The sequence below is a fragment of the Sinohyriopsis cumingii genome, chromosome 15, assembly GCF_028554795.1.
Source record: "Sinohyriopsis cumingii isolate HCF-2022 chromosome 15, ASM2855479v2, whole genome shotgun sequence".
Classification (NCBI taxonomy): domain Eukaryota; kingdom Metazoa; phylum Mollusca; class Bivalvia; order Unionida; family Unionidae; genus Sinohyriopsis; species Sinohyriopsis cumingii.
Genome location: NC_142975.1, coordinates 13399570 through 13411870, shown reverse-complemented (window position 1 = coordinate 13411870; position 12301 = coordinate 13399570). Strand labels below are relative to the sequence as shown.

At 35.0% G+C, this 12301-nt stretch overlaps 1 protein-coding gene and 1 pseudogene across 2 annotated transcripts in view; one reads left to right on the top strand and one right to left on the bottom strand.

Moving 5' to 3' along the window:
• The window catches only part of LOC149781283 (nonsense-mediated mRNA decay factor SMG8-like), a 161143-nt gene that overhangs the window by 109978 nt on the left and 38864 nt on the right, over window positions 1–12301 (bottom strand). For both annotated transcript variants that reach the window (XM_089935366.1, XM_089935367.1), the window contains exon 10: window positions 2744–2877. In XM_089935366.1, the coding sequence (XP_089791492.1) occupies window positions 2744–2877 (134 nt within the window). The remainder of the gene's footprint in view (window positions 1–2743; window positions 2878–12301) is intronic.
• Window positions 150–905, top strand: LOC149781284 (uncharacterized; annotated as a pseudogene).

The following is a 12301-nucleotide window of genomic DNA, read 5'->3' as shown; positions in this document are numbered from 1 at the left end:
TAACCAGTGATACATGCAAATCAATGAATCCCAAGTCAAAGCTTACAAGTGTCTGGGCAAATGAAGGAACCCAAAACATTCAAATTTCAAGTGTACCCAGACATGTTGTTAGCATGGAGAATTTAAGTGAATGTTCATTATTTAGGAAAATGGCCATTAATATGGGAAAATGCACTAATCTGGCTAATCATGGGGCATCTGCAATAATGGGCAAACATACACACATTGGAAGACAAATACGGAGCAATTATTCACCATTCTGCATCCAAATACATTGTACCAACCCAAGATTCACCCTTGCATGCACAGATTGAATAGAGAAAAATGAATTCATGATAAACTTAAAAAATACGTTGAATGCATTGTATCACTTCATAAGTGCATCTAGTTTGAGAATACTTGCATTAAAAACATTCAACAGTTGTTACATGAGCCAGAATTGTCCATTAAAGAACCCCATTCAACAAGATGGCCAGGGTCAAGGAGTGCAGTTACTACTGTATTTGAGTCTTTCAACTCTGTTCTGGCAACACTTTCAGAATTTGCAGCTGAGAAGAATGCAAGCACAAAAGGAAAGTATAAGTACTTTTCACTGTACAAAATAGCTTTGGTTTTTGCATTCATACTTGATGTACATGATGAACTAGCTATCTTGAGCTGTAAATTTTTCAAAGGAGAAATTTGATGTTCAGTGAAGTGGGACATTAATTGAAGGGACTCTAACCAGAAAAGACAGTTATGAGACTGCTGGTGGTAAATGTTTATCACATATGAAGTCTGAAATACTGATGCATGCTGATGAAACGTACTGTAATAAATTAAAGTTGACACACCACAGGGGAATGGATACAAATTTTGAAGTATCAAGAAAGATTATGTCAAAAAGATGTGAAAAAACATCATGAACTGGTTTAAGAAAGAGGACAGTATCATCTATGAAGATCTCAGTAAAGTACTTGAGCCATTAACCGTTAATGCTACATCAGAGGCAGAGTGTAATGATGCAGTGGCACACCTGGCAAGGCAAAGTGTAATGATGCATGATGCAGTGGCACACCTGGCAAGGCAGAGTGTAATGATGCAGTGGCACACCTGGCAAGGCAAAGTGTAATGATGCATGATGCAGTGGCACACCTGGCAAGGCAGAGTGTAATGATGCAGTGGCACACCTGGCAAGGCAAAGTGTAATGATGCATGATGCAGTGGCACACCTGGCAAGGCAGAGAGTAATGATGCAGTGGCACACCTGGTAGGTTTTTAAGGACATGAGAAACAAGTTACTGTCATACAGGGAGGATTGGAAGAAGGACTTGTTCCAGAAATCAAAGTCATTCAACCTTTACTTGATCCAGTGAAACTTCAAGATGAATGGCCAAGGCTACATGGTCATGATCAAAGGTACACATGCCATGATGGACACACTAAAGCTATGTAAAAGAATTATCCTAGTACACAGGGATATGATGCCAAACTATGCAAAGCTAGCTGCAATAGCTTTGTGGTTTAGTATCCAAAACAAAACAAATTCAAGCTTCTACTGGATCAGAAAATTTAAACACACTGATGATGACTGATATGTTGGGCCTGAATGCTGTCTCATATAATGCTAGAATAGCTATCATTCCTTGGATGAGAAAAACAAAGAGAAGGAATTGTAGATTATATAGTGAATTCAAGCCCAGACATGCTAAACAGTGAAGACTATGCTAATTTAGGGCAGCTATTTAGGGCAACTTAAAAAAGGATAAATGTTTGAAATTACAGTTCAAATTCAAGTTAATGGTTTTTTTTTAAAAACATTTTTGTAGCTACTTTGTTGATGTTGAAACTGAGATATAAATATCATTAATTCAATTGTGAAATAAAACAAAAATTAAAGCCACCATGAGTCATATCTATATTAGCAACTCACAATCTAAAGATCCCATTGTGCTACTGTAACTGTACACGTAAGTACCATTTTTGTTTTTTTTGTCCAATTAAACACAATTTTTGAAGTTACATTTATTTCTTTTATTCAACTGAATTTTAAAATACCCAACTGACAAAGATATGCCAAGTATCAAAGCAAATCAACAAAATGCTTATCTGGGGCTCGGCTATACTACTATTTCCACCTAAACAAATGTGAGACTGGTTGTGTACAGCTGCAAGTCACAAAAGGCTGATATTTGTAATACAAACTGGAGTCATGATGACCATAATATGTGACAAGTATCTGAAAAGTCAATCAATAACTGCAACACTAGTTGCAGTCACCAGATTATGTCAAGAATTGCATACAGGTGTCAGTCAAAAGGGGCAGTAACTCTACCAAAATTGTCAGTTACACTGAAATTGGACAGTGTGAAAATTTTTAAAAATATGACATTAATGTCTACCAAATTTAACAGCCAATCAAACTTAACAAAAAAACCCACCAATGTTGGTATGGACTGATTTCAAAACTTTGTTTCGTCTAAACAGTGTAGTACTTTTTATGATGGATTTGATGTATCAAGTTACATTACTCTGTAGTAATGTCTATGAGACGGAGCCAAACATGACAATTTAATGCTGATAGAAGGTACATCTAATATTAGCCACAGTGGTTCCGACTAGATTGAAGAGTGTATACCTGTGGCCCTGGTCAAGCTGTTGTTAGCTGGAAACTGATTAAGATAATAGCTGTTGTTCTAATGATGCTGAACACAAACAACTACTCTGCAAACTGTATGTATGTGTTTTAGTATTTGAAAAATACCTGAGTCCTTAGCAGAACTACTGCCATGTCGTAGCTGACTGAGATAAAAGCTGGTGGGATCGGCCATTTCATTCTGTTTACAGTGAACGTATACAAACTCCTGGTTTGCTGGTACAGCAAATAGGGAATTGTTACTGAAATGAAATACAATTATACTGCCTTGAAACTGTACACGTGCAAATCAAGCTGATTAACAAAGAATGGTATAAACATGAAAGATAAATTTACAGACAGAAAAGAGATAAGTACGACTGTATGTATATGGCTTAACAGTACATCAGCATAAGCATGCAAATACAGCACTGACTGAATGTTTAGTTCTAAAAAAAATAAGAGAAAAATTGCAAACAGCTTTAGGAAGATGCAGCTATTCAAATAAACATAAATATTTAGTCCTTTAAGATAAAAGACAAAGATCTTAAAATGGTTGTAAAAATAAAAAGGTTGAAAATTTCTAAAAACAAGCAAGAAAAACCCTTCCAAATACAGTGGAGAGAAAAGAGAGATAAGTAAATGCATTTTTGTACATAGTGTAACTAAGACTCAGTCTTTTACTTCATTACTCACACACATCAGGACTCAAAGCATTACTTCATTATTCACAATATAGGATTCAATGCATTATTTCATTATTTACACTGTAGGACTCAATGCACTACTTCATTATTTACACTGTAGGACTCAATGCACTACTTCATTATTCACAATGTGGGATTCCATGCTTCACTTCATTATTCACTCTGTAGGACTCAATGCATTACTTCATTATTCAAACTGTAGGACTCAATGCATTACTTCATTATTCACACTGTAGGACTCAATGCATTACTTCATTATTCACTCTGTAGGACTCTGCATTACTTCATTATTCACAATGTGGGATTCCATGCTTCACTTCATTATTCACTCTATAGGACTCAATGCATTACTTCATTATTCACTCTGTAGGACTCAATGCATTACTTCATTATTCACAATGTAGGACTCAATGCATTACTTCATTATTCACAATGTGGGATTCCATGTTTCACTTCATTATTCACTCTATAGGACTCAATGCATTACTTCATTATTCAAACTGTAGGACTCAATGCATTACTTCATTATTCAAACTGTAGGACTCAATGCACTACTTCATTATTCACAATGTGGGATTCCATGCTTCACTTCATTATTCACTCTGTTGGACTCAATGCATTACTTTATTATTCACACTGTAGGACTCAATGCACTACTTCATTATTCACACTGTATGACTCAATGCATTACTTCATTATTCACACTGTAGGATTCCATGCTTCACTTCATTATTCACACTGTATGACTCAATGCATTACTTTATTATTCACACTGTAGGACTCAATGCATTACTTCATTATTCACACTGTATGACTCAATGCATTACTTCATTATTCACACTATAGGACTCAATGCATTACTTCATTATTCACACTGTAGGATTCAATGCATTACTTCATTATTCACACTGTATGACTCAATGCATTACTTCATTATTCACACTGTAGGACTCAATGCATTACTTCATTATTCGCACTGTAGGATTCAATGCTTTACTTCATTATTCACACTGTAGGACACAATGCATTACTTCATTATTCACACTGTAGGACTCAATGCATTACTTCATTATTCACACTGTAGGATTCAATGCTTTACTTCATTATTCACACTGTAGGATTCAATGCTTTACTTCATTATTCACACTGTAGGATTCAATGCTTTACTTCATTATTCACACTGTAGGATTCAATGCTTTACTTCATTATTCACACTGTAGGACTCAATGCTTTACTTCATTATTCACACTGTAGGACTCAATGCATTACTTCATTATTCGCACTGTAGGATTCAATGCTTTACTTCATTATTCACACTGTAGGATTCAATGCTTTACTTCATTATTCACAATGTAGGACGCCAATGCATTACTTCATTATTCAAGCTGTAGGACTCCATCCATTATTTCATTTCTCACACTGTATGAATTAATGCTTTACTTCATTAGCCACATGAAGTAGGACTTGATGCTTTACTTGATTTAGTCACACAAAGTAGGACACAATGCTTTACTTGATTTAGTCACACAAAGTAGGACACAATGCTTTACTTAATTAGTCACACAAAGTAGGACAAATTGCTTTACATATTAGTCACACAAAGTAGGATTCAATGTTTAACTTATTAGCCACACAAGGTAGGACACAATCTTCTACTTCATTACTCGCACAAAAAAGGACTTGATGCTTTACCAGTTAGTCACACAAAGAAGGCCTCAGTGCTTTACTTATTAGTCACACAAAGAAGGCCTCAATGCTTTACTTATATGTCACACAAAGAAGAACACAATCCTTTACCTTATTACTCATACAAAGAAGGCCTCGATGCCTTACTTATTAGTCACACAAAGTAGGACACAATGCTTTAATTATTAGTCACACAAAGAAGGCCATGATGCTTTACTTATTAGTCAAACAAATTAGGACACAATGCTTTACTTATTAGTCACACAAAGAAGGCCTCAGTGTTTTACTTATTGGTCATACATAGGACACAATCCTTTACTTTATTACTCATACAAAGAAGGCCTCGATGCCTTTCTTATTAGTCACACAAAGTAGGATGCAATGCTTTAATTACTAGTCACACAAAGAAGGCCATGATGCTTTACTTATTAGTCATACAAAGTAGGACATAATGCTTTACTTATTAGTCACACAAAGAAGACCTCAATGCTTTACTTATTAATCACACAAAGGACAAGATGCTTTATTTATTATTCACACAAAGAAGGACACAATCCTTTACTTCATTATTCACCCAAAGAAGGACACACTGCTTTACTTATCAGTCACACAAAAGCCGAGATGCTTCACTTCATGAGTCACACAAAGAAGGCCTCAGTGCTTTACTTATTAGTCACACGAAGAAGGACACAATACTTTACTTTTTAGTCAAACAAAGTAGGACACAATGCTTTACTTATTAGTCACATTAAGAAGGCTTCAATGCCTTACATATTAGTCATAAAAAGAAGGACACAATCCTTTACTTATTAGTCACACAAAGAAGGACAAGATGCTTTACTTATTAGTCACATGAGGGACTCAGTGCTTTATTTATTATTCACACAAAGGACACAATCCTTTACTTCATTATTCACCCAAAGAAGGACACGCTGCTTTGCTTATTAGTCACACAAAAGCCTCGATGCTTCACTTCATGAGTCACACAAAGAAGGCCTGAATGCTTTACTTATTAGTCAAAGTAGGACACAATGCTTTACTGATTAGTCACACAAAGAAGGCCTCAATGCTTTAGTTATTAGTCACATAAAGAAGGACACAATCCTTTACTTCATTACTCACACAAAGGCCTACATGCTTTCCTTATTAGTCAAACAAAGGCCTCATTGCTTTCCTTATTAGTCAAACAAAGAAGGCCTCATTGCTTTCCTTATTAGTCAAACAAAGAAGGCCTCAATGCTTTCCTTATTAGTCAAAGTAGGACACAATGCTTTACTTATTAGGTGGCGCTATACAGTTTCGCATTTTGCATAGGGTTAGGAATTTAAAGAAAAAGAATGTCCCCGGCTTTCCTCACTGGTTATACTGGCTATTTAAAAAAGACCTTGTATATCTTAGGTATAATGCAAAGAACCTTTAATTCCCTTTATTTTGGTGTATGATTGATGGGTGTACTATGGGTTATAGAGTATACAGCTTGGCCTTACTTCAAATGTGCACCTTTCAAAAAAGTGCTAGCTCTACTTGGTCATTTTCACTTCCAGAACTTCAGAGGTCAGTTGTATAAAAAAGAGCCGATAACTTTTTTTACATTTTATATATTTGGTAATTCATTCATTGCACTTTCAGAAGCTGGTATTGTCTAGTGTGGCAAAATTCATTTTCCCTATTTTAATAGTTGCTATGTATAGTGTACTTTAGACTAATTCAGACTGATTTTTTAACACAAGGGAGCAGTCATTTTAGTTAGCAGTGTGCTTAAATCGTGTAAAATTTCCAAAAGTACAATATCCAAAAGAAATATCATCCACATTACATTAATGTAGCATAGAGGTATGCAAACGTTCTCTCCACTGTGCATGTTTTAAATGCGAACTACTTCACCTTACATACGTCACTCTCTCAAAAGTACATATTATCTGGTGAGCGCCACCTTAGTCACACAAAGGATCAGATTCAGATCTGTTTTACATGTTCATGCTATTTCTGCAACTTTGTTTAAGGAACTATCTAAATCTGCCTGTGCAAGACATGTTTAATTATCATAATAAGGTGAAATCTTGACAACATCAGCATCAAAGTGAGCTTCTACATGGAAGACAGTGGAGAGGTGTTTTGATAGAACTAACATTTGATATCAAGCAGCAATCCAATGACGATGCACAAAAGTACACATGTTTAGACTGGTTGCATTTCATCACTTATTACTTTTGCAGTAGCATTTAAAGTAACTGAATACATAAAAAGCCCTAAACTCATGCACATATCATATCAGACCTAAAACACCCTGCAAAAGTTCTGAAGCTGAACACCAAATGGCGTCTTAAAAACACTACTAGTAGTATTTCATGTAACAACGTATAAAAAGTTTAAGAAACCAATGTTAGTGAAACAATGTTTCTATTAGATGTACAAAAAAATCATTGGATGAAATTTGTTCACATCTTACCAAAAATGCAAAAAGACAGCATAAGATTTACATTACAATATAAAAAAGAAAAAAAGAAACATGTAATTGATGCTACACTTACCTTTCAAATATTGGAATATTCAGCTGTCAATTCCTAATAAAAATTTCCTGGTATTAAGCATGCCTATTTCCCATAAAAGTGAATCTTTATGATGAAAGTCTATGGGGATAGGAATTTACCAAAAATGACATAATTATGATTGGCAATTACCCTACTAATTACTAAAGATAATGATATATATATTGCTTACTTCCTCCTCTGAGTTTTAGAAGTCAAGATGTTAAGAATGGAAAATTATTTATGACTCATTCTTGACATTTAAATCTTCCTGGTTTTATCAGTACAAGATAATAGTTAAGCTGGAAATAGCTGCAAATTTTCTAAATAATGATTTTTAGTACAAACAGATCTGTGACATGAAAGCAAAGTACATGTTGTAAGTAACTTATGTTTCTCAGAGATTACTTACCTGATCACATAATGCTAGGGATGTAAACATGCTACCTGCCAAATCCAAAAAAAAAGAAGAAAATTCTTCTTTTCTGTCTATCTCATATAGATAAAGGGCAATAAGTCTTGCCCTTGACCCAACCTTGCCACCACCACGTGCCATTAGTTTTTATGCTGAGTGATATACCAATGAGGCGGGGTGGTTGAGAGTGATTTAAGTAATGTAAGTCTTATATTTACCTATAAATTTGTTTTCACCTTCAGATCTATTGCCTCAATCATACTAATGTAAGTGAATAGGAAATGGGGGTGGGGTGGAAATGCTAAGCATCTGGACATGATATCTATTTAGGGGATAACAGCTAATTCCATACATGCCAACCCCTTGTGAAGAAAAAGTGTAATCCAAGTGGACAAAAAAAGAGTAATCTGAGCAGAAAAAGAGTAATCCACATATAACATAATAAAAATTCAATAAGCATATGTACAAAATGATTTATTGACCCCTTCTGGGCTCTTAACATCAATTACTGCTTCAAATTTTCATATATAACACTTTGAGCTTTAAAAAGCAACAGTCTCTGATATTGCATTTCAAAACACTTTGTACCAGCTGAGATTATGAATGTTTTGCACACCAGTAGAGAACCAAGTGCTGGGTTACAGAGCCTGGATCTGAATTCAGTTTTATTTTTGCTAACAATATTGAATAATCTCTCACACTCAGAATTAGAATGGTAAAGAACCAATATTCCTTTCATAACCTGACAAAGAAGAGGAAATATATATCTTCCAGTTATTGGATCTTTAAGCTGGGAAATAACTCTGTCCACATGAAGTACATTGTCAGGTAGAGTGCCAACTTGATACTTCCGGGGGTCTCCTTCTAATTTATCAGCAGCCTTTCCTTCAGCATGGTGCATCATATGACAGAGACAACCTGATATGTACACTGATGGAGACATTTTTCAAAATACAGAATGCAACTCCTTTATGAATTCCAGTCATCACTGATGCATTATCAGCTGCAAACTCCATACAGTTCTGCCAACTTTGGTTTATTCAAAGCATTATCAAGAAAATAAAAAAAGTTTCTCCAGTGGAATCTGTTGTCAATTCTGTTAATGAAAGAAGAGCGCTCTGACTTTGCCCTTTTCATTGTCAAAGTCTCTTACACAGACTGGGTACAACTTGTTGTCATCATAATCACTACTCCTATCTGTTGCAATACTAAACAGCAGAATTTTCATGGCTTCTGCAATTTTAAGTGAATTATCTTCTGCTAAACACCTAACAATATTAGATGATTTTGCAGATGCATATTTTCTGCAATTTCAGAATCAGGAAACATCCGTTTGAACATAGGACCAATGTAGTCTTCTACTCATATGGGTAGTCCATATTCTGTTAAGAACTCGGTAAATAATGCCTCTGCATTTATTAGTTCTGCTTGAAAAAAAGAAATTACAAGTTACCTTAGTATTGGAGTTTGTAAAATGAGCTAATTCAAGGTTTCTTTGTTTTACCATCATGACCAATATTAAAATCCTTTCCAGACAGCCTATAGTAGGTGTGAAGCTGCCCTGGAATTGAATGCTGTATTGTGTAATTCATGTATTCATGCCTGAACTGGTTTTTTTGTCTTCTTCTAATCCATCTGTTAAATTGTTTGAAAAACATGATTGCTCTAACATGCATCTACTAGAATAAATCTGACGACTTTTAGCGCCAAACACCTACAGACTGGTTCTGTATCAGATATTAATTAGAACATAGAATCTGCAAGCAAAGATTAAAAATTAGAAAACCAGTCTGTTCTCTCCTAACTAAGCCATACACTAGCTAAAAACAAAAACCGAGATCAAAAGTTTGAAAGTAAAACCAGCATGCTTCTTGCAAATAGGACAGCTGCTATAAATTAACATAATACTGTTAGGAAATTGCATTCAAGGCAATGGAGAAGTGTACTCTTATGTCATAGTTACTTTGACGCCATCTTTTCTAGAATATGGTCTGAAAGATTAATGGGATGTTAATAAAAATAAGAAAGCAAATTATTAATCTTTTTTGGGATTTGGACATACCAAAAATGCATAATCTGAATAAGTTCATGCTTAAAGTGTAATTTAGTGAAAAAAGCATAATGATTATGCCAAAAGTGTAATGGCTCGCATGTATGGATTCTGCATGTGAACAATAACCCATTTCCTAATTTAATAGATACTTCCCAAATGGCATCATCAGCTGCCATATTTGTGACGTGCTGGCAGATTTACTATTGATGTTTGGAAGTTTAAATAAATTCACTGAATTTCAAGATACCATTACAAAAATACATACATATTAAACAGAATGCACATCAGGCTCTCTGTGAGCATCTATATTTGTAATTTATAAGTTCTTCAGTGAGCCTTGTTCAAAATGGTCAATTTTGGTGGTTGATATAGAAGAAATTGCCAGGTTGCCATTATCCATGCAAAAAATGGGTAGAACATCATCTGTTAATGATCTTATCAGGAAGCATCTATAAGCAACACAACCTAGGGTCATATGATCTATGACCCCAGTGTCTGGTTATGAAGAAGATTATGAAATCTTACAAGCAAAAATTCAATGGTGAATCGAGCAAAACTGATAGGCTGTGTCAACTTTGAACTCGGTCTAGTGATCATCTGGGCCACTGCCACAGAACCCACCAGATACAAGGTTTGTCTCTGTAAAATTAAATCTCCGAGACAAAATAATCTTATGATGGTTGACTCTACATGCCAGCCAACAGCTTCTATTATGTTTCTGTTTGAAAAGTTAAGTTCAAACGCAAAGCTTGCCGAGATCACTAGAATATCATCAGTAAAAAACTGATCTATTGAGACCTCAGAGTACACCGACATATAACCCACTAAAGCCATGAAGATAGGACTTAAGTGCTGATGTCCGGCTTGATGACATGAAGTGGATCTTGAATGGACATGGCTCTTGACATTTCTGTGAATGAAATGGAGCATATCATGATTCTCTGATTGCTAAGTGATTGTAGCCTACTTTTGGCTGCAAAGCCTGGTTCTGTCAAGAGGACCAAGTAACCATACAATCTGAACAGAAAAGGGATGTAACTCACTCACCCGGCATGCAGAAGATAAGGCTATCAACAAATTTACATAAAACTTATAGTATTGCCAATTAAATCCCAAATAGTCCTAAAAGTTCTATCACAAGTCCAAATGTAAAGAGTTCCAACTGAATTCCAGTGGTTCCAACACTGGATGTGCTGATATGCCTAGAACATGCTAATGTGCCAATGGCCTGAAATGTGTTAATAGGTTAATAGTCTTTTGATGTATACCAATAATATAATCCAAAATGAATTCAATATAAGTCCAAATTAATGATTTCATCTAAAAAGTATTAATGAGCCATTTGTATTTCAAGTAAATAATTTAAATAGATAAATCCATCCAAATTAAAAACTGAACATAACATTAAGACTTAGGGAGTTAAGGCAGGAGTTGGCAATTTTTCAACTAAACAACACTGATATGAAAAGCAAAGACACAATAACATAGGCAGGATGTAGGTCAGTCTTCTCTTTAAAACATTCAATTAAGTAAGCAAGCTGAGGAATTTCCAAGTGAAAAACTAAAATCCTACATTCAGATAGAAGTCAGCATGTTCAACTCCATTAATAATGATCTGAATATTTAATCAATAATCATAGAAATATATTAACTATGTATCATGTTGTTTACAAAATAACTGTCCCTCATCAGGCAGACCCTTAACCTCATGTTGGACTAAGGTCAGTTACAAAATACAGATTTATACATCATATAATCACTGAGAAATGCCAACAAACAACACAAATTACATAACAACATGTTTTCAGCAAATCATGGACTAAAGGTGCAAATTTATCTGATTTGAGAAATGTTAAAACATAGGATAGGTTTCATTTGGTAACAGGGTGAAAGATTTTAGCCAATTCAGATCAAAATTGACTAAACTGCCCAAAATATATTTTTTAATGACCAATGACATATCTTCCATGATGCTGAAATGTGTCTGAAACTATGAAGTGGCAACTTTTCTCACACTGAGCTGAAGAGAAACATTGACAAAAGAGGGACTCAGGCACTCAAAGTGATGATGTTATTGGATGTAACAATCCCTGAAAACCTTCAGAGTGGAGGGCCTCTCTGCTCACTTAATTTGACAAACCTTTATTTTGAATTTTTGTGTTTAACAAAAAAAAATAGTGTTCATGGGGTACAAGAAATTATCAAACTGCAAATAACTTGCATGACCTTTCCCCCATTGGTTTAGAGAACTGGTGTGACCAGTGATTGTTGTGACAAGAAACCCTTGGCCTGGTAGCA